A 27,293-nucleotide genomic window follows, 5' to 3' on the forward strand; every position below is an offset into this window, starting at 1 on the left:
CACCTCAGCGGAGAGAACCATCGAAGAGCTACGGTCAATTTTCAGTTTCTTCGGCTTGCCAACGCAACTCGTTAGTGATAATGGCCCCCAACTGGTGTCTAAGAGTTCCGGTCATTCATGGAAGCAAATGGAATTCAGCACATCAAGTAAGCGCCGTATCACCCTGCAACGAACGGCCTCGCTGAAAGGTTTGTCCAAACGATGAAGCAAGCTTTAAAATCATCACAATGGAACGGCTCCCTCAATAGGCGTCTAAACACCTTCCTGTTAACCTACAGAAACACTCCCCACGCTACAACCAAAGTGGCACCCGCGTCAGCCATGATGAAAAGACAGCTTCGCACGCGACTTGGACCTCCTGAGACCTCCAAAGACGAGACAGGTTGTACAGACGCAACAGAGAGCACAGGTGGAGAGACGGAGCAAAGTAAAAGACAGAAGCTTCATAGCTGGAGAGAGAGTTCTTGCTCGAAACTACTGCAAAGGTCCAAAGTGGATACCAGCCACAGTGGTTGCACAAACAGGGCCTGTGTCCTACACAGTTAACACACCGGAAAACATCATCTGGAGGAGACACATGGATCAACTGTTGCCAAGAACCAACCTCAGAGATGACTCCTGTCAAGTGACAAACCAAGATCAGCTACTGGAGACCTACCATGACTACGAGCTATCACCTGAACATCCACTCCAGCAACCTACCAATGTGTTGACAGTGAGAGGACGTTTCGTTTTTTGCTGAGTTTAGTATATGAATTCAATGAATGTGGAGTTTTGGAGATGGGTTTCTATTTCGGCTTTAATTTTACAGCACGAGAAGATGACCAAAAAAGCGTAACTGTCATACAACAATTTAGGATTCAATAATACTGCCATTATGCCTTAACGATTTAAATAAACAATTATACCTATTGTAAAAATTTGAGCTTTGAGTTACTCAAGGTTATCAAGTGAATAATTAGTGAAAATTGTACAATAATAAATTACCTCAAATGTCTTTATTCCTTCTAAAACAAAGAAAGTAGACAACTGGAATATGCATAATGCTTACACTCATACGTTGTAAAAATTGACAAGGCTGGCAGTCAGTACATCGCAGGACAAACTGGACTTTCCTCATTCTCCACAATCTTAGGACAGAGGCACAATACAACAATATAAATCTCTGACTGACTACTTATTCATAATGCTTATCATACACATGTACATACTGGGTCCTGCCAGAAATGTCAGACACTTGCATCCATAATAAATAAGAGCAGGGGTTAAATTGGTCCGGATCCCGCTGGGTCCGAGGCCCGGCACCTATGATCCAAATGAGAGCCAGGCAGAGCTGAGACCCGGTACCTTTGGTTATATGAATGTTGAATTATCTAATCAAAAATTGGTGTCCACATTTCATTTCCCCCAGCCAACAACACAAGTAAAGCAACAGCAAAATTAGACAACCCCATAGTAGAATAGTGTACATATACAATTGGTCAGCTCGTCACATTCTATGCGAGAAAAGAAGACCCCTCTCAAAGCGCTTTCAAATTGCCAGTGGAGAAAAACATGCATGCCAAGTCATTGTAGCCTACAACATTCTTAATGCAGTCACTGGAAAACACACCTTTGACACCATTGTTGATGGCCACTGTTAAGAGGATCACAGAGCTTTCTAGTGTTACTCCACTTAGTGCACCATTTTAAAACCAGAGTTTTTAGCAGTGGCATGGTTTATGTGCGTTAGCGCTCGCCAATGGTGTTGAATGCATAGGGGAGACCAGGGCTAAATGTACCATGGGTCAGGTGTAACAGATAGGTAGGCCTACATTATATTCACAGTACATGATCCTTGGCTGAGTGCCAGTGCAACGTTTCGGACATTCAAGTCATCAGTATGTTGCTAACTAGCAACAGGATAATGTTTATGATCTAGCTAATGATTAGCCCAATGGGGTAAATGCAGATGGGTAACCCTCAGCCTATTTATTTATAGCTACATCAGGTGAAATTCTACTTTAGATGTCAGTATCATTCTATTTTAATTCATTTTAGAGTAGGCTGTCCTTTTAAAAGTCACCCGAACTGACCTTCTCACAGTCATTATTCCCCCCCAAAACGGTAGGTTCCTTCGACCTGTAGTATGCTGTGATATGAGATTTTATCAGTATATATTCTTTAGGCTAGTATATTATATCAACCCCCCATGTGGCAGCTGAATAACTTTTCCATTGAACAGGGGTATATTTTGCCTACACCCTATGGTAAATGTGGGCTTGTGATCCCTGGACGTTTGTACTCAGCGTATGTTTTGTGTCTTGTCCTGGGCATACTCTTCAGCACACCTGAGTGCCTCAGTGAGGTCGGCCACACTCCCTGTGCCCTTTGCCACAGTGGCAGAGCCACCTGCGTTCCCTCCCAGGCGGGTACACACTGTCAGGGCCCAGTCACTTGCAGAAAGAGCACTAAAGCCCTATGGAGAGACAAAGATGTAGAGTGAGTGTTGGTGTGATGGAGAGAGAGAACAGGCAGGCAAGAGTGTGTGAATATACATACACACACACAATACCATATGTATTTGGACAGTGAAGCTACATGTTTTAATTTGGCTCTATACTGCAGCATTTTTGGATTTGAGATCAAATGTTTCATATAAGGCGTCAGTAAAAAAAAAAGTAACCTTTTATTTGAGAGTATTTTCGTACAGTGCTTTCGGAAAGTATTCAGACACTGACTTTTTCCACATTTTGCTACGTTACAGCATTATTCTAAAATTGATTAAATTGTTTTTTTCCCTTCATCAATACACACAATAACCCATAATGACAAAGCAAAAACAGGTTTTTAGAAATTTTAGCATAAGTATTCAGACCCTTTAATCAGTACTTTGTTGAAGCACCTTTGGCAGCGATTACAGCCTTGAGTCTTTTTGGGTATGACGCTACAAGCTTGGCACACCTGTATTAGGGGAGTTTCTCCCATTCTTCTCTGCAGATCCTCTCATGCTCTGTCAGGTTGGATGAGGAGCATTGCTGCACAGCTATTTTCAGGTTTCTCCAGAGATGTTCGATAGGGTTCAAGTCCAGGCTCTGGCAGGGCCACTCAAGGACATTCAGAGACTTGTCCTGAAGCCACTCCTGCGTTGTTTTGGCTGTGTGCTTAGGGTCGTTGTCCTGTTGGAAGGTGAACCTTCGCCCCCAGTCTGAGATCCTGAGTGCTCTGGAGCAGGTTTTCATGAAGTATCTCTCTGTACTTTGCTCTGTTAATCTTTCCCTTGATCCTGACTAGTCTCCCAGTCCCTACCGCTGTAAAATATCCCACTGCATGATGCTGCCGCCACCATGCTTCACCGTAGGGACAGTGCCAGGTTTCCTCCAGACGTGACGCTTGGCATTTAGGCCAAATAGTTCAATCTTGGTTTCAGAACAGATAATCGTGTTTCTCAGTGTCTGAGAGTCCTTTAGGTGCCTTTTGGCAAACTCCAACCGGGCTGTCATGTGCCTTTTACTGAGGAGTGGCTTCCGTCTGGCCACTCTACCATAAAGACCTGATTGGTGGAGTGCTGCAGAGAAGGTTGACCTTCTGGAAGATTCTCCCATCTCCACAGAGGAACTCTGGAGCTCTGTCAGAGTGACCATCGGGTTCTTGGTCACATCCCTGACCAAGGCCCTTCTCCCCAGAATTGCTCAGTTTGACCGGGCGGCCAGCTCTAGGCAGAGTCTTGGTGGTTCTAAACTTTTTCCATTTAAGAATGATGGAGGCCACTGTGTTCTTGGGGACCTTCAATGCTGCAGAAATGTTTTGGTACCCTTCCCCAGATCTGTGCCTCGACACAATCCTGTCTCGGAGCTCTACGGACAATTCCCTCGACCTCAGGGCTTGGTTTTTGCTCTGACATGCATTTTCAACTGTGGGACCTTATATAGACAGGTGTGTGCCTTTCCAAATCATGTCCAATCAATTGAATTTACCACAGGTGAACTCCAATCTAGTTATAGAAACATCTCAAGGATGATGAATGGAAACAGGATGCCCGAGCTCAATTTCAAGTCTCATAGCAAAGGGTCTGAATACTTATGTAAATAAGTGTTTTTCTTATTAGTTTTTTTGTCATAAATTTGCAAACATTTCTAAAAAAAACTTTTTTCGCTTTGTCTTTATGGGGTATTGTGTGTAGATTGATGAGGGAAATAAATAGTGTAATCCATTTTAGAATAAGGCTGTAGCGTAACAAAATGTGGAAAAAGTCAACAGGTCTGAATACTTTCCGAATTCACTGTACATAGGTGAGAGTGGGGTATGTTGAGCCATTATTTACATTCAGGATCACTATATCAAAGGAAATATACTATTCTTTCTAACAAAGATATCTACATATATTTCAGGATGTTGTTTATCCCCGAAAATAATCAGAATTCATGTAAACATAACAGTTTTGAAAACCATAGTTGTCCAAAAGAAGTTGTCTCTTGGCACAACTTACCCCGGGTATGGGGTAAATTGAGCATAGGGACAGGGTTAGCATAGGGACACATTTCTAACACTTTGCACTTTTTTCAAACACTTTTAACATTGACTCAGGTCCTGGTGTAACCTCATATCCCAGCAATAATGCCTTGCATTACACCTGGGAAGAAAATAGAGGAGGGCGAATCCAACTGAGGAAGGTATCTTTCATCATTTGAACTTGACTAATCACACGAACATGAGGTGTCTTCAAAATACTGTGCCAAAATGTAATTCATTTGAGGTATATTGATTAGCCATTGGATCAATTTACCACAAAGCAATCATTTTGACCATATTAGCCCATACAGCTACAAGGATGCACTTTCATGCTAGGTTTAGGATCTCATATTGTACTTATAGAGACCCCAACTGATGTATAAAACAGTCTTAAAACAATCTACTTTGGTTTAGATATAACACAAATTAATTTGACTTTGTGAAAATCTGTTTTTTGGACCTAACTTGCTTACCACTTTTTCCATGAGGTTTCTTCCTTCACAGACTCCATGAAATGATGACCTCTTCCTAAATATTTGGTCACATTATTAATTTTGTGTATGGTTTCCTAGAAACAAGGGGTGGCTCAGCAAACCCTTCGGCACAACTTACCCCACTCTCCCCTATCTTTTTTACCATTAAGAAATGAAAGCACTTTGTCTTTTTCTAAACAGTAAAACATATATATGTATGAAAATACCCTAAAATAAAAGGTGACATTCTATACTGTAATATATGACCTCAAATCCAAAATGCTGGAGTAGAAAGACACATTTAAATGTTAGCGTCAATGTCCAAATACATAGGTGTTGATTGTAAGAGAGAAGAGAAAAGATACAGACAAAAAGAGAGACTGTTTGGGCCGGCACATAGACAAAAACAGACAAAGAGATTGAGCGTGATAAGAGACAGGTGTCTTCAGACTGTATGCAGCTTTAGTTGTTACAATTGTTGCTATTCAATTACTTTCACTTGACCTATACAGTGATGTGTGAGCTAGACCCTATACCTTGGGCACTTGGCACGCGCACAGGACCTTCCCCGATGGCTGCTGGTGGGAGAGTAGCATGACCAGGGTCCCTGGGGCTCTGTCACTGTATTGGTTCACTGTCTTCATCAGCACCTACAATGACAGCAACGGGATCAACTAGATGCTACATTCGAGGCTCAGTTTCTCAGAGCCTTAGTAACGGTAAGTTCATCATTAAATCCCACTTTAAGCGCATCATTAGAATCTAAGCTGTTTCCCAAAAACGATGGTTGCACTAAAAGTGATTGATAAAATATAGTAACTCACTCTGAGTACTGATGCATTAGTTTAATATGGGGCAAAGTTATCTAATTGTGGATGCTGAACACATACTGAGCCTCATCAGAAATTCAGATGGAAAAACATACTGATATAGAGTCTGTGTCCACAGTGTCCACTACAATAGTCTTGTTGCCATTCTTTTTGAATAGTGATTGGGCTTTCACAGCAGCCTGCAAATTGGACAAAAGTAAGAAAGAGAAAGTAGTTAAAAGTACAATAGTACATTACCATTATTTATCATGCATTAACAACTGTGATTGTTTTATAATGCTGTTGTGACTCATGTGTATTCTCACATACAAAAAGTTAGAAAATAGGATCAACTTTTTACCTGTCACATTAAAGTCAAGTAGCTATTGTGGGGGAAATAATACACGTTTGAAAGGACAATGGGGTTGTGTGCTTGAGTTACCTCTTTGGTCTCCAGTTTCCTTATGCTTGTGTTGGTTGTCCTCTGTAGGCCTTTGAGGCGAGTTTGAAGGTCTCTCCGCTTCCACTGTGGTATGGGAGTGCAATCCACTGCCTGGGACAAAACACATATAAGGCCTATGCATTTGTGTCATATTTGCATTTAATTCTAACTATTTAAAGTAATGTGATAGCTTGGGACTATAAGGTTCTATCTGCAAAAAGATGATTCTGAGAAAATTGGCTTTAAAGTTTGAATGGTGTAACCAATTTTTATCTTGTATTCTTTTGAACTTAACAACATGAATTGAGGTATTTAGAGTACTTTATAGGTAGAGAACATTGAACAGAACAAGGCTATGTCAAATAACTCAATTTTGACAAAAATGCAGGCCCCATGCTCTCGGCTATTCAAACACTTAAGCCATAATTGAATACTGTCTGAAATTGCCTTTTGGAGCATTTTCAATCTTGTCTGTCTGATGACTATCAGTTAGGTCAGTGGGGCGGGAGTGGAAAAGCATACATACATCTGTCAGTATGCCCACTTCTTTGGCCAGCCGGTGGGCATCTGCGAGGGAGGGGCTGGCGACCACTGCAAGACGTGCCAACAGAGACTCCACTTCCTGGGTCAGGACCTGTCCCGCCTCTCGAGCCTGTGAGCCACCAAAACAACAACAAATATCAGAATGGATCTCGTTGAAAACTACTTGCTAGCCTTGTGATTTGCCAAAACTTTCAACTTGGGCAATGTCCCAATTATCTCTCCTTCCTCCCAAAGTGTGCACTTGTTCACTACCCTTCACTGATTTGAAAAGAAACGACTGGTTTAAGAAATATGGTGGAAATTCCCACTAGCCCATGCCTCCAACAATCCAATGCTTTTAGATTTGTGGGAAGTTGTGAAGGAGTGCACACTTCAGGAAAAATTAGATATTATTTGATCATGGAATGTTTTTAAAAAAAATCAGTGATATACGACTTCCTAAATCTAAATTGGAAAATGTACATAATTAATACTGAAACAGCAACATAAAAGCCTTGCGTGAGGGACTAACTGGTGTTGTAAAACATGAGAATACATGAGTGACGTGATTGTATATAGTCCGCTACTATGCACCTCTGGTATATTCACAATAAGTCACGGCCTATTTAATCATATGCCTTCTTGCTTGTATAGAACACACCTCTCTAGCATCGTCTCCAGTGACTGCCACGATACGGCTGATCCCTTTAACCATCTGCCTCTCGGAAATTATAACCAAATCCCCGATCTCCCCGGTCCTCAGTAAATGCCTGAAAAAGAGAAAAACGCTTGGCCCTTTTGGAACAGCCAATGAACATATAATATTTAGTATTGTTCACTACTATAGGAATTGTCAAATCTACTCCTCCAAATACATTCTGTTTCTAACCTTAACCCACGATAAAGCTTATAAATTCGACTGTCTCTTCTCATTTTCACATTTTGGCTCTTCCTCACATGCCGAAAGGTGAGACATATTGTCATTTCGTAATATCTTATGGTAAATAACAAGTAATATTAAGTCATACATTTAAAAATGCCTTTTGAATCTATCGGAGAGAGGGAGAAAGAGTGATTGAGTGAGATGGACAGAGACAGACAGACAACACTTACGTTCCACAGCAGAGCTCCACTGACGTCCGTCTATCCGTCTGAGAATTGAACAGGTCTGCCACGGGAACTGCTACGGACACCACTCTCACTGGATCAGGGTACAACTAGGAAGAATTACAGAGGATTCATGAATCCTCCAATGCCAACACACTATTATGCAGTATATCTTGCACTTACAAATTGCAACCATTGGGTTGACACTTACAATGTATGTTGCTAAGTGCATGAACAACACTTTGCAAATACAGTTACGAACATCATTATTCCTTTTAATCTGCGTAGGAGTGTCCCCAAATCAACACACGGTTACCTCATCCACAGTCCTTAGTCCTGGGATGTCTTTAGCCCGGGCCAGGGGAACCTCCTCTATGTACACCGCATTATTCTCTGTGATAATGTTGTGGATGCTCCTCTCAATCTCCTGGAGCGGGGGAATACTCAATGATCCCTACAGAATGACCACCAGAAATCAATGATTATTATCACATCCCAAAAAGTGTTTTCATGCTTCTATACGTCAGTGAGTTTTTTTCTAAGGGTGTTGTCACATGAAATTCGGTACCCTGGTGCGGTTCTCTGGAGCGTTCGCGACAATTCCACAGAATACGTTTGGGTTTCACAATGAATGTTTTAAACGTATCAGAATGGTTTTGGGAATTCTGGGACTGTCTGCATTAAAACCCTGCTAGCTTAAACATGGAGACCAATTTACAATTATTTTTTACTTTCTCTTATGATTTCCTTGAATCAACAGTATAGCCGAAATGTCGGGACCATGATGCATATACTGAACGATGTAAGAGCAGCAGGACAACGGCAAACTATCTGCCTAAACCGACACAGGAGGCTCACACAACAACGCCGAGGCCAACGGTTTCTAAGGATGAATCAAGAGTTAGAGGTTGAATATGTTTCTCAGCATACTCATCCAAAAACATGCAACAAGGTGAGTAAAAAGATGCCTGGCTATTTCCGCGCAACTTGTTGCCCCTATAGAGTATAATAAAATACCAACTGTAATGAGAGGTTCAGTAGTTCTCGCATGACCGTAGAGGGGGCTTTTGGTCGACTGAAGGGAAGATGGAGGTGTTTGCATAAACACAATGACTCTCACATTGACATAATTGTCACAGGCTGGCTCATAGCCTGTGGCAAAAATGAGGGGACATGAACAACAAGTATAGGCCAATCAAAAGGTTCTTTATTGTAAACCAAAAACTATTAACTTTAAACAAAGAAAAAGGAATGAGGTGTGGAAATGTCATAATGTAGGGTGTAGGTAAGGTGCATGGATGCATGAATCTGTGTGTGTGTGAACATGACTGAGTGGAAACTAGGTAAACCTACAAAGGAACAAACAAACCAGGATCATACCTGGAGGAGCAGGGAGAGCGAGAGAGTGGTTAGTGAAGCAGTTTTAAATCCCCTGAGCCCAGGTGGCTCCAATCACACCAACTCCAATCACTAACGACCCTCCTCTGCCTGCAGGAGGAACCGCCCCTGCACTGCAAAGGAGGGGCCGTGACACCCCCCTCCTTAAAATGAGGGTCCCACCCTCAACCCAAATTACGACCCAACATATTTAAAACAATCCAAAATTCCTCCCAAAAACCAAAAAAAACGGATACCAGTCCCGGCTTCTAACAGTAGCCCCGTGTCCCCTAGCTGACTGTCCGTCCTCAAACTCAGCAGTCCTGGTACCTGGGGAGCAATTTAAGAGAAAAGAGGCGCAGACAGCCCGCAGGGGTCAGCAGAGAGAAAATACAAACTAGGCTAAAGGAGCACGGGACAGAGCATCAGCAATGATATTATCCTTACCACTAATATGTCTAATATCGAGGTTGAATGGTTGCAAGAACAAAGCCCAACGCATCAGGCGCTGGTTTGGATTTTGCAGGGACTTCAGAAGAATAAGTGGGTTGTGGTCAGTAAACACAGTTACAGGGGTTAAACCAGAACCAACATAGACCTCGGAGTGCTGTAAAGCCCAAATGAGACCTAAAGCCTCATTTTCAATTACAGAATAGTTTTGCTGATACTTATTACATTTCCGGGAAAAGAAACTGACTGGACACTCAACATTGTCATCATTTTCCTGGAGAAGCACAGCCCCAGCACCAATTTGACTGGCATCTACCTGCAATTTGAAAGGTTTCCCAAAATTTGGTGCTGCCAACACAGGTGCCAAACACAAAAGAGCCTTAACTGGGTGGACCAGATAAATTCAGCCTTGGCCTTCAACAGATTGGTCAGGGGGGACACTACTACCGAAAAGTTTTTACAGAAAGCACGGTAGTACCCCGCCATTCCCAGGAAGCGCATCAGTTCTTTCTTTGTGGAGGGCTGTGGGAACTGCTTCACAGCCTGAACCTTGGCTTCCACGGGACAGACAACACCCTGACCCACAACCTTGCCTAGGTATGTGACTGTAGCTTTAGCAAACTCACACTTTGCCAAATTGATAGTCAACCTGGCCCACACCAGTCTTTCGAATAGGGCTTGCACTCTACCGACATGCTCCTCCCAAGAGTCTGAGTATACGACCACGTCATCCAAATACACGGCACACCCTTCCAGACCTGAGACCACCCGATTCATCAGCCTCTGGAAGGTGGCTGGAGCATTCCGCAAGCCGAAAGGCATCACTGTATAAGAGAACAAACCAGATGAAGTTATAAAGGCAGCAATCTCACAAGCTCTTTTGGTAAGGGGTACTTGCCAATATCCCTTTAAGAGATCAAATTTGCTAACATACTTTGCCGACCCAACTTGATCAATACAGTCCTCCATCCTAGGAAGAGGGTACAGGTCTGCTTTAGTAACATTGTTAACTTTTCTATAATCAGTGCAAGGTCTAAAAGTGGAATCAGACTTCTTGACCAGAAGACAGGGTGAAGCCCAATTTGAACAACATGGCTCCTCAATACCATTGTCCAACATATACTGCACCTCTGTTTCCAACTGCAGTCTCTTCTCCTGAGATACACGATAACATCTCTGTTTAATAGGCTTAGCATCTCCGATATCTATGTCATGCTCAATTAAATGGGTTTTCGATAGAGTGTCAGAAAACAAAACAGGGTAGCTTCTCATAAGAGCTACCAATTCATCACCCCAAGGTTTTGCAAAGTCTGGGAGTTTTTCAACCGACCTTGTAAGACCTCATCCGAAACCCTAACTACCTCCTCTTCTCCCCCCTCCACAAAGTTAAAGCCACAAGATGTAGTGACTGGAGCAGCAGTCAACGCTGACCTCACCACTGGAGTGCCTTCCACTTTGCTTAGATCACGGGAGTGATAATATTTTAACAGGTTCACATGGCATCATTTAGAGGACTTCCTATGACCAGGGGTTTCAATAAGATAGTTCAAATCTGACACGTTGCGCAACACAGTGAAAGGACCACAGTATTTTGCCTGAAAAGGTGAACTTACAAGAGGCAAAAGAGCAAGTACATGATCACCGGGACTAAACCCACGGAGCTCAGCCTGTCCGTCATATTTCAGTTTCATTTTCTGTTGAGAACATTAGTTTTTCTTTCGCCAGTTCACCAGCCCTATACAACTTCAGCCTAAAACCATTTACATAGTCAATAAGGTTCCGAGGTGGTTCTTCAGGCAAACCACCATCCTGCAGCACTGCTAAAGGCCCACGCACCTTATGAACAAACACTAAGTCATTTGGGCTAAACCCTGTGCTTTCCTGCACTACTTCACGAGCAGCTAGTAACAGCCAAGGTAACCCCTCCTCCCAATCTGCAGACAGTTCTGTACAAGATGCACGAAGCAAGGATTTTAAAGTTTGATGAAAATGTTCCAAAGCACCCTGGCTCTGGGCATGGAACGCAGTAGACTTGTTGTGTTTAACTTTAAGCTGTTTGAGAACCTGAGCAAATAAATCGGAGGTAAAGTTAGACCCCTGATCTGACTGGATGATTTTTGGAATCCCAAATGTTGAAATAAATTGAGTTAACGCTTTAACTACTGATTTTGAAGTTATGGTACGCAAGGAAAAAGCTGCCGGATATCTAGTTGCTTGACACATAACAGTTAATAAGTAACTGTGTAGCTCAACTGGTAGAGCACGGCGCTTGTAACGCCAAGGTAGTGGGTTCGATCCCCGGGACCACCCATACACAAAAATGTATGCACGCATGACTGTAAGTCGCTTTGGATAAAAGCGTCTGCTAAATGGCATATTTATTTATTTATTTTAACTATGACCTGACTTGGACCGTGGTAAAGGCCCAACACAATCGATAATAAGATGCTCAAAAGGTTGCCCTACGGCTGGTATTGGGCGGCGCACAATTGGCCCAGCGTCGTCCAGGGTAGGTGAGGGAATGACCGGCAGGGGATGTAGCTCAGTTGGTAGAGCATGGCGTTTGCAACGCCAGGGTTGTGGGTTCGATAAAATAATGTATGCGCTAACTGTAAGTCGCTCTGGATAAGAGCGTCTGCTAAATGACTAAAATGTAAATGTAAATGTATTGGATACAAAGGTGCTGGCTTTAAAACCTGGTTTGGCTTGCTTGTGCGCTGACACGTATCACAAGTTTTAATAAACTGAGCTACATCCCGCTTTAAACGTGGCCCGAAAAAATTACGGAGTATACCATTATAAGTTTTACGAACACCCATATGACCTGCCACATCATCATGTGAAGTTTGCAACACTTTATTTCGCAAAGTAGTAGGTACAACTATTTGAAAGACTGGTTCTCCTAGACCCTGATCATAGTATGGAACCCATTTCCTGACCAACAGCCCATCAAGAAGAAAATAACACTGAGCGCTATTCCTCACCACTGAATCAGGAACAACTTTATCAAACAGATCAGCCAAGGTAGTATCAGCCTTTTGCTCAGCTATCAATGAATCTCTAGAACTAGTCAACTGTTCTGTCTGGAGTTTGACTGGCAACTCAAGACTTTCTGGCTTACTCTCAACATCATTACGAGAGGCAGCGCGGCTAACAGCACAAACTGGAAATACCTTAGGAGACACACAGTTGAGATCTGGAGATACCCTTGCTGGGGACACTGAAGGTTGCTTCATAAAGATGTTTAATTTGCCATCTGCCCACACCTTACTACCCGCCAAGTCATTCCCCAAAATCATGTGTACTCCCTCTACTGGCAACTGGGGTCTCACCCCAACATCTACATCACCCTCTACCAGACCACATTTTAGGGTAACTTCATGTAAAGGAGAGGAGAGTGGAACTAAACCCACACCACGTACCATTACACATCTGCCAGTATCAGACTCCTTGGAGAACGGCAACACAGATTCCCAAAAAAAAGAATCTAAAGCTCCAGTGTCTCTTAAGATCTTGATTGAAACATTTTGGTTGCCATCTTCCAGGGACACTACACCATCTGAAATAAAGGCTGAAAAATCACAGTGGGAAGACTGAGAATCAAACTCTCTGGTAGTCAGAGGCTGTAACAGGAGCTGCCATCACAGCAGGTCTAACTTGACCTGACTTTTTTGATTTAAGTAGAGGACAATCTTTCTTCCAATGTCCTTCAACTAAACAGTAGCGACAGGTATTAGCATTAACCGGTGCTTTAAGTCCTCCAGACCCAAACTTCTGCTGAGGCCTTTGAAAAGAAGCTCCAAAATAAGGTGACCTACTATTCCTAGAAGTAAAGTTATCTTTATGGTACATGTCACTGTTTGACTCAAAATGGCTTTTATGTGTTAGCCTGTACTCATCTGCAAGGACTGCTGCATCACTTGGAGACTTAACTTTACGTTCATTCATGTATATAGCAACCTGGTCAGACACATAATTTTTGAACTGTTCTAACACAATCAAATTAGACAGACCCTCAAAAGTACTAACTTCAGAAGCTGTACACCAACGATTAAATGCAGAAGTCAAATCACAAACAAACTCAGAATAGGTTTGTGAATCTAACTTTTTCCTGTAACGAAAACGTTGACGATGCCTCTGGCACAAGCTCGTAGACCTTCAGAACTGCTGATTTAACTTTATCATACACTTTACTGTCAGCTACACTCAGTGCTACAAAAGCCTCGCGTGCTTTACCTGTAAGTACACATTGCAACAACATAGTCATGTCCAAATCTGACCAAGCTCTAGCTTCCGCAATACGCTCAAATAAAGCAAAGTATGTGTCTAGATCTGACTCATCAAATTTAGGCAACAAACAAAGATTCCGTGAAACATCAAACTGTGGTAGTCCCTCTGGTCTATTAGCATTTCTCAATCGCGCTATCTCCAACTGCATATGCAACAGCTCCCTCTGCTGCTCAAAAGTTAATGAAAGACTGAAAACTTGTACCCTCACTACTAGCAGATTGACCCGAAAAACCACCTATTTCCATAAGACCCTGCTTTAACAGTCTCTTTTTAAAAAATTATCAACAATCTCAATCTGATAATGTTCAGCAATTTCAATTAACTGCTCCTTAGTACACAACTCTAAGGCTACTTCTGAAGGAGCTTGAACAAAACCACTCAGAATGTAAGACATTTTACTCAGCCAATACAACCATTACAAATGCTCCAAAACAAAACACAATTCACCTGCTGTCAGTCTGGGTTCAAGGACAAGAGCCACACCCCACTATCATCCAAAAACAACGAACTAACTGGCCCTAGTCTTCGTGCAGTCACATGTGGTGAGGTTTTATGCACACAAAACCAGTGGAGTGGAAAAGACAACCAGAAACTGGCACGGAGGTGCTCCCGAGCTGATGTAAGGGAAAAGGAAAAGGGAAGCTCTACCCATGTTCACTGCCACCTAAAACAAAAACACCACAAGCCTCCTACTGACACTCGCTGATAAGCCTGAACAGGAGAGGACTCCCACTTGAACAACAACCCAGAAAAACCCAGAGTGAATTGCTACCCAAATGTAACTACCAAATTAACTAAACCAAAAGAACACATGGCTCTCAACGCTCTCTCCAACAATATTGGCCCAACCAAAACATCCCCTCAAACAAAAAATGTGTCAATCTGAACTAAACTAACCCAAATTGACTATAAAACAATAGTCAAATAAGCCAAATTACAAATAAACAAACGTATCAATAATAAAGCAAAGGCAATCTAGACAAAACTTTAACCAACTATGACAAAATGTTAAAGTAAACTAAAATACTAAAGTAAGACTACAGTACAATTAACTTTAACTTACAGACGAGCCCCCACTTGTCACAGGCAGGCTCAGGAGGAACCGCCCCTGCACTGCAGAGGAGGGGCCGTGACATAATGAACATACTAATTACGGCATGCTGTGTGCTGCATCATTGCTGTGAAATTCAGAATGAGTCTTTTGAGGAGGATGAAGTACAACAACAAATAATTCCCAGCAATGCAACTGGAAGAGAGAACCAGGTACTACAGGGCCTACCACAGCAGCAGTGATGTCAGAGATGCACTCGCATCATACTTTGCCAGGCTTTAAAATTAAACAAAATCATCAGTTGCTGAAGTTTGTTATGACAAGCAAAACTGTCAAATATATTTTAATAATTGTATATTACGATGAACCAGTATTTTTAAAAATCAAAACACAGGCTGTGCAAACAATCAATTGAATTAAATGAAAAAAATACTTAATTGGCTTGGTCTTGTTTTTTTGTGTTGTATAAAAACAACATTTAAGTAATCCATGTTCATACAGTAGGCTACAGGGGCCTTATCTATTCAAGATGACAATCGTTGGCTATTACATTGTCATTATACAACGGGTGGGTCTAATCCTGAATGCTGATTGGTTAAAACCGCGTTCCAGACGGTGTATATTCCACAAGTTACCACAGGCTAAATCTATGACATTGAAATGCCTATTTACTCTGTTCCATCTGACTGCGCAAACCACTGTCTCATTAGCTCAGCCAGGCAATGTACTGAATATTCTAGAACTACAGTATAAAAAGCATCTAGACATTATCTCCCATTTCTTTTAGAATAGTATTTGGTTTTCAACAGCGGAGATTTGTAATAATCCGTCTCTCCGACATTTGCAACATTGTTTCGATATTGAAATTCGATCTCCAGCTGTCCTATGCTAATGAACGTGTCGGGAGTCAGGACGAGACAGACAGGCAGCTTTTCTCAGCCAGTCAAAATCATGAATCAGCATAGTCTTTATGGATATATACAAAGAAATGTCAATAAAAAACACAAAATGCAGCTAGTTTGCGGTAATTCCAGCTTCAGTTTGAAGTGATTGTGTTAGCTATGTAGTTGGCTATCTCTTCTGAACTGTGGCCTGGCAAGAGGGCAAATGTTCTATGCCAGGCAAAATCGCACATCATTAGCTCATTGTTATGGATGTATTCCCCCAAAAAAATCACTAGAAAACAGCTTAAATATATAAGCAAATGAAGCGATTTTGCTGTAATTCTGGTAGCATTTTTAGCCAAAGTTGGCTAGCTAGCGAGCAAGGGATAAGAATGTTGCCAGCCATCATGGCAACGGAACATTTAGATCGAATGACTGGTCGAGTCCATAGATTTAGAACAAAAATACTTAATGACTGGGTCGTGTCTCTGGCAACCAAATCGATCGAACGAACGACCAGCCGGCTTGGGTGGCAACCCAAGATTTGTGTCGGGACTATATCTCGTGGAAGGATAAAATAGTAAGACTAAATCAAAATAACGTTTTTAATTATTTGAATATGTTGGTAACCTGTTGTATAAAAGTGATAATGCCCTCGAAGCTGGTGTTTTGGAGGATATATTGGCACGGTTTGCCGGCCTTCGACTTCGTCTCGGGCCTAACAACACCTGTGCCAATATATCCTCCAAACACCGGCTTCGAGGGCATTATCACTTAAATGTGAACTCCTTGTAATTAACAGTCAGTGTTGATGAGTGTCCTGACGAGAAGGTAAACTTTTCTAGCTATGCAAGGTCAAAATGGGGTATTATCAGCTTATTGTTATGGATGTATCGAAATGAATGTCAATAGAAAACAGCTACTTTGCTGTTATTCTAGCTGGTGAGGGCATGACTGTGTTAGCCGTAGCTAGCTGGCTAGCTAGCAAGCAAGGGATAACAACGTTGCCAGTGAGCATGGCAACGGAACATAAAGAACAAACGACTGGGTCACGTCCATAAATATCAAACAAACGACTGGGTCGCGTCGATAGCAACCAAAAGATGAGAAAGTATGAATTTGCTTATATAAATGAAATTATTAATTATTTGTTTTTTATTTCTACCGGTGTGCTTAGTATTGTTTTCTTTGGCAACTGTGGTATAAGCGGGATATGTACCGATTCCATGGCACATGGTTTATGAATACAGTCCCCTGTAGCTCAGTTGATAGAGCATGGCGCTTGCAACGCCAGGGTTGTGGGTTCGTTTCCCACGGGGGGGCCAGTATGAAAAATGAATGCACTCACTAACTGTAAGTCGCTCTGGATAAGAGCGTCTGCTAAATGACTAAAATGTAAATGTAATAAACAGCTTAAACAAATGCAACGGAATAAACATTGCTGTTATTCTGGCTGCAGAGGTAGTGACTGTGTAGCCATAGCTAGTTGGCTAGCTAGCAGTAGGCAAGGGATAAGAACGTTGCCACTGAACATGGCAACGGAACATAAGGAATGAACGGCTCCGCCTCGTCCTGCTGCGTCGTCCATTATTTCCAAGGTAATGTTGAGAACGACGGCGTTTATCCCTTACATAATAAATATTTGCATCAATTGATGTTTGTTAAATCTGATTTATTATCTAAAAACCAAACTGAACTAATTAGAATTATATGTATTTTATCAAATCAGACAAGACAAAAATTCTGCAATGGATGGCTACAGACGACGACATGTGGTCGTGGTGGATGTTGATGGAGCCTTCTAAATGGTGTATAGGTGAGTACACTGAAGCTCCAAATGGTGTTGTGGGGGGATACCACGCTGTGTTGTTGGGCCTGCTTTGTGTTGTTGGGGGACAGCTTTGGTGAGGTGGGACAAGGGCCCTTGCCACATGTTCAAATGTGTTTGCCAGCTGCTGAAACACAGTAAGAAAGCTCTTATTCTCACTGAGGAGTTCTTCCATTTGCTGAAGCTGCCTTTCACTGTTATTTTCCTCATTTGCTGTACATGCCACCAGTTGATCTGCCTGCTCCTCCTCGCTCAAGAGGCGGTCAGTCTCCAACTTCATGAACTCCACAAATTGTTTCTTCTGTGTGTCTGCAATTGCTGCCATGGTGCTGTGTGTGTCAGGTGCCTTCCTTTTCCTCTTGGTCCTCCTATCCTGAGGATCGAGGCGGAATTGTCAAACACCCACAAAAACACAGTGTTGTGTGGGAAAATGTGTCCTGTACTGCTCTGCATTCCTTGTGTAGCCTTTTGCCCCCATACGTTCACAAATTGCAGAGCAGTACAGGAATGCAGAGCAGTACAGGACACATTTTCCCACACAACACTGTGTTTTTGTGGGTGTTTGACAATTCCGCCTTGATCCTCATCTCCCCAGATCTCCAGTAAGGTCTTGGTTTCACAGACAGTCCATGTCACCCCTTCCTCTTATTTTATGTAATTGTATTTTATTTGAGCTGATTTACCTAATTAAGCTAGTTAATAGTATTCTAGCTAACCTTTGCTGGCTAACAAAAGTTGAATGAGCAACTTTGTATTTGAACGTTTCTGCACGTGAACATCAGCATAAAGTGTTGCTGCGTCACAATACCTGGTACTGGATCTTGGACCCACAGCCTGGGCTGGGTCCAGGATTCGTTTCGGCCAGGATTCATTTACGTTTCACATACGCTTTATAGTGCGGATCAGGGTACCAAACGCTCCAGGATCCGGATCATACAGAGATATGTGAAAGCCCCACAAGGGTTCAAGATTAAACAGAGAGCTGATGATTGATGCAATCCTTATGTTGCTAAATAACATTTGTTTTCGAAATTCTGTGCTGAATTTGGTTTTAAATGTGTGGATAGATAATATAAGATAGTTGTCATACTATAAGCTGAATCACCCAAGGCTGCTATGAGTATTTTAAAAATGTAAAGTCCAAGAGGACAACGACAAATGATCAAATTCAAGAGGGGCTAAAAACGGGTCGTATTGTATACCTTGACGCTGAAGTCAAAGCGTAGGCGGTCTGCAGCGACATGACTGCCTCTCTGCTCCACAGAAGGACCCAGCAGCTGACGGAGGACGAAGTTGAGGACGTGTGTGGCTGTGTGCTTGACCATGCAGGCTAGTCTCTGTGGCTGGATGTGAATAAACATGTATTTTCTTATTAGCAAATTCAATTATGACATGTAATATGCTATTAACATAATCATATTTATGACAAAGTATACGTCACAAACATCCCAATGGGCACAGACGTCAGTTCAACGTCTAGTTTTGATTTACATTCATGTGAATACAACATGAAATCAACCAAAAATGTCACCCTGTCATTGGATTTAGGTGAAAAGTTTTGTGAAAAAAATACAACATTCCCTTACGTTGATGACTTTTTGCAAATCCAATCAGTTTTTCTCATTGATTCAACATCCTCACATTACATTTTTTGGCTGAAATTATGTGGAAACAACGTTGATTCAACCAGTTTTTGCCCAGTCGGATAGATTTAAAGCGCACAAACACACATTTATCACAAATAACACACACGTAGTTTTGTTGCAGAAGCCTTATGAATAAATATTTTTTATAAGCTAACCTGCATTTGTCTATGGCATGTGTCAAACTCATTCCACGAAGGGCCGAGTGTCTGCGGGTTTTTGCTCCTCCCTTGTACTTGGTTGATGAATTAAGCCCACTTAATTGAAAAAAAAATGTATGCACTCACTAACTGTAAGTCGCTCTGGATAAGAGCGTCTGCTAAATGACTAAAATGTCAATGTAATTAGTAAGGAACTCCCCACACATGGTTGTCTAGGGCTTAATTGAAAGGAAAATCCAAAAAACCTGCAGACACTAAGCCCTCCATGGAATGAGTTTGACACCCCTGGTCTATGGTAACCAACATATGTTTAAACAGGTTTGGCAGTCAAATACAGTGTGACTATAGATACTCTGATGATTGATGACTTATTTGTTCATTTAAAGGTTGAACGTGAGGATAGTTTCAGCACTATTTTCCATAGACTTCAACAGAGCACTTTTGCTTCCTTCTACCCAACTAGGCTGGATTTCAAATGATCATGTCTGCTGTTTAAATAAGGTCCATTGTGTAAGCTAAGAGGTGACCTGTAGAACATTGTTATACCTCATCTACGTAGAGCTGGACCTGGTCTCCTTTTCTCAGCACTTCAGCAGCAGTGACCTGATGAACCACATATCCCCCAGCAAGCTGCACAGCCTCAACAGGGTACAGGATATCCTGAGGGAACACACACAACATCCCAAAACCCTAGGGATCAACTCCAGCCAATTCAGCTAACTAGGCAAGTAAACATACCATGAAAGGAATGATTCAATGAATTTAGTTTCAATAGCTTAGTAAATATTTAGCTGAGGGATAGGACATTCATATGCAGGAAAGTTGAACATGCAATGTATGGACATTTTCAGGCCCATCCCTAACAAGCAGCTCACAGACACGCGTTGTGACACAGTGCACTTAAACATGACATAAACATGGCGTCTTAAACAAGGTGTAGCGAACACTGACCGGCAGTCCATCTCTGATGAAGTAGCCCTGGTCGTGGGACTGCCCGCCTTGCTCTGCATAGAAACAGGTCCGGTCCAGCACCACACCACACCTCTGGCCCCCGGCCACCTTCGAGACAAGAGACTGTCCACAGTACAGGGCCTGCACGGTAGCATGGCAGGGCTGGAACACTGGATAAAAAACACAGGGCTCCTTTCAGAGAGAATGTAGCTCAGCTGGTAGAGCATGGCGCTTGTAACGCCAGGGTAGTGGGTTCGATCCCCGGGACCACCCATACACAAACATTTATGCACGCATGACTGTAAGTCGCTTTGGATAAAAGCGTCTGCTAAATGGCATATTATTATTATTATTTATTATTATTATTATTATTATTATTATTATTATTATTATTATTAGAATAAAGTGGACAGCAATACAAAGGATAATTGACCTGAATATAATAATATTGATTGAATATTATCCTTTGGAGCAGTATTGAAGATTATCCTTTGGAGTGCTGTCTAATTCATTCTCTAAGGATTTTCCTAGCGAGGATCCAGCACCCAACCATTTTAGACTAATTACTGTAATTGTGAGTGAGCATGTTGTCTCCATCTCGAGAACTCATTCATACCATATTTGCCATCCTGTGCCAAGCTGTAGTGGTACTTGGGAGAGTCGTCTGTGTGGGGGACTTCTCCACTCTGCAGCTGGGCTAGGCTGTGCAGATCCAGATGGACCAGCGTATCCCCAATAGAGGTCTGAACCTTACACTTAAGGTGGGGAGAGGAGAGACTGCCATGGAATGGGGTACATAATTGTCAGTAAAAACAGTTATCTGCAAAGAATGCTGAAAAAGCTGGATGGCCTCACATAGTTTCAATAGATTAAAACCATACATAATTTATTCTTAAGCATTAATTTATTATTTTAATGTAAATGTAGTACTCATTAAATAATGCAGTGTTGAGTAAAGGAACAAACTAATATGTGGTAAAATCATACAAGTTTAATGTTTAAAGTAGATGTCCAGTGAAAATCTCACATTTAACTCATACCCAAATATTGTTTTTGACTCGTCCTATACTCGTATTTGTGGCCAAAGCATAAATTGGAGAAAAAACACAAAAACTCCACCTCAAATTTGAATCTCAAACAGACTGTTTCGAAAATGCTTGCTATATCCTCATAGAACATGTTGGTTCATTGGCTGAGCTGGCCAATCAGCGGTGTACTCACATTAATATTTGTAATGACTGGTATACGCCCACACCATTCAAACACAGAAATACCTAATTACCATTTTTTGGAAGGAAAACTATTTCACTCATTGTAATTAATTAAAGGTGATATTTCATAGAATCAGGAAACACTGGACAGTTACTTTACAGTAATTGGCTATGCAGCTTCATAAAGCTAAATTAGACCAATATTTGCTTCAGGTAGAGAAAAGGAGAGGAAAAGAAAAGCACTGACTGTAGTTACCTTTTCATTTTCAATGGCCAACTCATAAAGGGCCTGTTGGTCAACACTCAAGCCCTTCTCCTCCAGCATTAGTCCAATGAGATCCAGAGGAAAGCCCAGGTTACGATGCAGAGACCAGGCCACAGGCGCTAGGAGATAAGCACACACACAAAGGATTGACTACAGAAATAAATTGCCCAAAAAATGTAGAACACAAATACCCTATTACATACCCTACCCTATCCTAGTACTGTATCCTAGTATCCTAATACTGAAGCTGACCTGGGAATAGAGTGTCATTTTTCTCCAATCTCTGGAGTGTCCTGTCAATCACTCTGCGCCCCTGCTTCAGAGAGGACAGGAACTGGGCCTCGTTTTCATTGATTATATCAATGATCTGAAAATAAATAAAACAGATCTTAATAGGAAATGTGGCTGTGTACGAAATGTCCAGAATTTTGTATATGCCCTTTTTTTTTTTTGAACCGTCATTAAATGTGTTGTTGTTGTCGTGTTGTTGATGTAATTTCTCTCATTTCATGGTAATTAACTTACCCTATCTGTCTCTTTATGCAGTTCAGGATAAGCATCACCCTGTAGAATGAGATGTGGTTGAGAGAGGATCAAGATCATGATGGCACAAAGGTCACAAGTCTGATATCAGGCCCAAACTCACCAGGATACGAGCAACTGTGGGTACCAGGCTTGCCAGCGCTCCCTCAGGGGCCTGCAGTACCTCAGTGCTGAACCTCACAGCTCGCCGGAGGATACGGCGCAACACCAACCTGCAGCAGGCCCACACAAATGCACGCACACACACAATAATTGAAAGAGAATAAGAATTACAATTGTCCAATTATTGTCAGATGTGTTCAGACCTCCCACAGTCTGTTTTGTAGATTCAGCTATTTGTCTCAATCCCAGACACATTTCACCATTTCAATCTTCTTTCTCAATCTTTGGGATTGAGATATGTTAATTTTAGATTGAAATATTACTCTCAGTTAATTTAACCTTTAACACTAGAACCGCTATCGGCCAACAGCAACTGACTTTTGATTTGGTAAAAAAAAAAAAAGAATGACGTCCTGCTCCTCCAAAATGTTTGTATTTTACATTGCTCATTTGTCAGAATTTTGAAATCGCAAACAGCCTATAGCGCCTTGTTACCTGTTTTATTCACACCTATTCCCAACTTAACCCGCCAAGATAATGCGCTGTAGGACGTTGGTACCCAGCCAGGCGCGAATGCGTCTCTCTCGCTCTTCACTGAATGAATGACAAATGGATGAATGGGTGATAATTGTGCACGTTACTTCACAATTGAATTAAAATTAGGCCTAACTGAATGATAAGGTGCGTGAAGAGGTTGATTTCATTTAGAAAGACAATAGTGTAATGACGACTTTGTGTTATGTCTATTTATCAGCGTTGGCGCTCATGTTTATAGCAAAGAATTTAACCGCGCGCCTTGTGGGATATCATTATCTTTTAAGTTTTACTTTGTAAAAAGAAGCTGTTATGGGACTGTTATATTTACTGTAACTCTATTACTATTCAAATGTATTGTAAGGGAAACGAAAACATGCTACGTGTTGCAGCAGGCCTTTAGAATAATGCAAAACATATCCTAGACTCTATCCAAGTTGATGAGTGAGGGGAAACAAAGGCCTGTCAGCCTGCACAGCCGGCCCATCGAAACTATACCAAAACTAATTTCACACATAATAAGACAAGATTAAATTGGCAATAGTCTGATGAGTGACAATATTATCAGTTGTCAAATTGTACATTTTAGAGATGGGCACATCTTGTAATTGACAGATGCAGGGAAAGGAGCATCACTTTATCAAATCCTCCTTCAGAGTCACATGCATGTCAAATGTTTTGACTAGTAACATAATAAACATAATACACTTTAAATATGCTATTCTGTTTTCTTTTAAATACATTTTCTTATTTCCACAATGTTTCTTTAGACCTGCCAAAACAACATTATAATGGACTTCTTTGTGATGGACTTGTAACATAAAATAATGAAAATGCTATTATGTTCTTATGTTCTAAGACCTTTATAAACACCACCAAATGATTATTCTTCCAATAGCATATTTTTCACTAGAAGTTTGTAGAATTAGACAACACATATCCTTGACTCTATCTAAACATATAACTAATAGTTCTTTTATTTTTACATTTACATTTTAGTCTTTTAGCAGACGCTCTTATCCAGAGCTACTTACAGTTAGTGAATGCATACACATTTAGTTTTTTCTTCTTCTTCTTTTTTTTCATACTGGCCCCCCGTGGGAAACGAACCCACATCCCTGCCGGCCAAATCCTCCCCTACCTTGGACGATGCTGGACCAATTGTGCGCCGCCCATGGGTCTCCCGGTTGCGGGCGGCTGCGACAGATCCTGGACTCGAACCAGGATCTCTAGTGGCACAGCTAGCTCTGCGATGCAGTGCCTTAGACCACTGTGCCACTAGTGTTTATGCACTATTTATCACGCGTTCGTGCTTATATTTGGGCACCTTGCGGGTTGATATGCATCTGATGCTAAAGGAGACGCCTGGTAACGCTCTCAACGTTCTCTATCAGGTACTTACAGTATGAAAATGTATGCACTCACTAACTGTAAGTCGCTCTGGATAAGAGCGTCTGCTAAAATGACTAAAATGTCAAAGGCCAGCAGGTTCTAGCGTTAACTACCCTTTTGTTATACCTTTAGGTGTTATCATTTCCTTCCTAAATGAAGTGGAAAAGCTTAGTAAGTCTGGCATCTTTCAGATTGCCTGTTGTGCATGAGCCAAAATCAGAGCATGGTGCAGCGAGAGACTAACAGCAGGTTGACTCACTCGGCCCCAGACATGCCTGGGTAGACTCCGTCAGCAATGCAGACAGACAGGGTGCGCACGTGGTCAGCAACGACGCGGTATGCCATGTCCACTTTGCCCACATCCGCCTCTCCAGTCCTCCCTCTATACTCAGGGCAATTGGAGCACTAGATGAATTTAGATGTGAAATAAATGAGAAAAAGAAACAAACCAAACAAACAAATAATTTGGCACTAATATTCTCCTGTAAGAAAGATATAGATGTCAGTGAACATACATTTAATCCCGTGGGAGCAACAGAACCATAGGGCAAGAGTAGCTGGAGAGAGCAGTGGGTGTAAGACAATAGGTTCATTGTCCAAATTGTGTGTCATAATTAATTTCACAATCACGCACAAATAGAGCAAGTTATCACGTTTTATTTCCTATGTAGGGAAGGTTTAGCTCATGTTTCGCTCATTACTCATTGGCCTATTTCTAAACTTTCTTGTCTAGCTAAAAAATGTGAATCCTTGATTAATTCTCAGCTAAGATCTTTCTTATCTTTGAAATGTATTCTATACTGAACAAAAATATAAACGCAACATGTAAAGTGTTGGTCCCATGTTTCATGAGCTGAAATAAAAGATCCCAGAAATGTTAATATGCACAAAAAGCTTATTTAGCTCAAATTTGGTGCACAAATTTATTTACATCCCTGTTAGCGAGCATTTCTCCTTTGCCAAGGTAATCCATCCACCTGACAGGTGTGGCATATCAACAAGCTGATTACAGCATGATCATTACACATGTGCACCTTGTGCTGGGGACAATAAAAGGCCACTCTAAAATGTGCAGTTTTGTCACACAACACAATGCCACAGATGTTTTGAGGGAGTGTGCAATTGGCATGCTGTTGGCATGCTGACTGCAGGAATGTCCACCAGAGCTGTTGCCAGAGAATTGAATGTTCATTTCTCTACCATAAGCCACCTCCAACGTCGTTTTAGAGAATTTGGCAGTACTTCCATCCGGCCTCACAACCGCAGACCACGTGTAACCACGCCAGCCCAGGACCTCCACATCTGGCTTCTTCACCTGCGGGATCGTCTGAGACCAGCCAGCTGGACAGCTGATGAAACTGAGGAGTATTTCTGTCTGTAATACAGCCCTTTTGTGGGGTAAATCTCATTATGTTTGGCTAGGCCTGGCTCCCAAGTGGGTGGGCCTATGCCCTCCCAGGCCCACCCATGGCTGCGCTCCTGCCCAGTCATGTGAAATCCATAGATTAGGGCCTAATGAATTTATTTAAATTGATTGATTTCCTTATATGAACTGTAACTCAGTAAAATCGTTGAAATTGTTGCGTTTATATTTTTGTTCAGTATAAATGTACATCAGTCGGGTTTTAGACCAGGTCATAGCAATATCTCTGCTGCATCCCTAGTTACAAATGATGTGGTTAACTGTATGGATATAAGGCAACATTGTGCTGCCCTCTTCATTGACCTGTCAAAGGCTTTCGATAGTGTTGATCACTCACTGCTAATTCAGAGGCTTTCCTCAATTGACCTAGACCATGCTGCATGTACCTGGTTTAAAAGTTACTTGACAGAATTGCAACATTTACCTGGAGCTAACTCTGCAAATAGCACTACTGGGTGGTTTGAAAAGTCATAGTCAATCGATCAATAATATAATAATACTTTTAGCAAAAATGTTTATCTTTAATTTACAATCTGTAGAAACTATGAGAATAGAAAAGTTCAGAACTTTTGTGAAACATCACAACACAGTTGAAAAATATATGGCAAATAGAAATAAAAAATGGATGGTGTTAAGAGATAGATGGGAGGGGTTGAGTGGAGCTGAAGGGTGGGACGAAAAACAACAAGACAGCTAATATAAAATATATTGTGTCCGAAAAATGTATATACAGTAGGATCAGCACTTTTGTGAAACAGCACTGTTAAAAATATATGGCAAATAGAAATCAAACTGGATGCTCTTCAGAGATAGGGATTAGATGAAGGAAGGAGTTAAAAACAAACAAAAGATAACTATTGTAAAATACATTTTGTCCGTCAAATGTATATAGTATGTATAAGCCGGAAGTAGAAGCCTAAGTGTTGTTGTCCATTAGTTTACGCCAATTAGGGGAGGGGTGGTGGTGTTGGGAGAAAATAATAAAGGAAAATATATTTAAAAAAGAGATAAATATACACAACCGATCAAAAGTTTTAGAACACCTACTCATTCAAGGGTTTTTCTTTATTTTTACAATTTTCTACATTGTAGAATAGTGAAGACATCAAAACTATGAAATAACACATATGGAATCATGTAGTAACCAAAAAAGGGTTAAACAAATCAAAATATATTTCAAAATAGCCACCCTTTGCCTTGATGACAGCTTTGCACACTGTTGACATTTGTATAGATGAGAAGCTGTCTTTTAAAAAGCATATCGATGAGTTACTTAAGAAGCTGAGAAAAATGGGCTTCTTCTATTGAAATAGGTCCTGCCTCTCGCTAAATAGTAGAAAGCAG

The 27,293-nt window shown here is 41.5% G+C and overlaps 1 protein-coding gene across 1 annotated transcript in view; it reads right to left on the reverse strand.

The window, feature by feature from the left end:
- Positions 1-979: 979 nt before the first annotated feature.
- The window catches only part of LOC123484543 (alanine--tRNA ligase, mitochondrial-like), a 29,805-nt gene continuing 3,491 nt past the window's right edge, over positions 980-27,293 (reverse strand). The window contains exons 6-22 of the mRNA XM_045215008.1: positions 24,786-24,931; positions 22,602-22,710; positions 22,481-22,519; positions 22,208-22,322; positions 21,947-22,074; positions 21,096-21,234; positions 20,480-20,649; positions 20,075-20,188; positions 18,927-19,067; positions 8,161-8,298; positions 7,851-7,954; positions 7,399-7,507; positions 6,742-6,867; positions 6,216-6,326; positions 5,890-5,973; positions 5,501-5,614; positions 980-2,458 (exon numbers count right to left, since the gene is read on the reverse strand). Of these exons, the coding sequence (XP_045070943.1) occupies positions 2,285-2,458; positions 5,501-5,614; positions 5,890-5,973; positions 6,216-6,326; positions 6,742-6,867; positions 7,399-7,507; positions 7,851-7,954; positions 8,161-8,298; positions 18,927-19,067; positions 20,075-20,188; positions 20,480-20,649; positions 21,096-21,234; positions 21,947-22,074; positions 22,208-22,322; positions 22,481-22,519; positions 22,602-22,710; positions 24,786-24,931 (2,061 nt within the window). The 3' untranslated portion in view covers positions 980-2,284. The remainder of the gene's footprint in view (positions 2,459-5,500; positions 5,615-5,889; positions 5,974-6,215; positions 6,327-6,741; positions 6,868-7,398; positions 7,508-7,850; positions 7,955-8,160; positions 8,299-18,926; positions 19,068-20,074; positions 20,189-20,479; positions 20,650-21,095; positions 21,235-21,946; positions 22,075-22,207; positions 22,323-22,480; positions 22,520-22,601; positions 22,711-24,785; positions 24,932-27,293) is intronic.

The sequence above is a fragment of the Coregonus clupeaformis genome, unplaced genomic scaffold (assembly GCF_020615455.1).
Source record: "Coregonus clupeaformis isolate EN_2021a unplaced genomic scaffold, ASM2061545v1 scaf0353, whole genome shotgun sequence".
Lineage (NCBI taxonomy): Eukaryota > Metazoa > Chordata > Actinopteri > Salmoniformes > Salmonidae > Coregonus > Coregonus clupeaformis.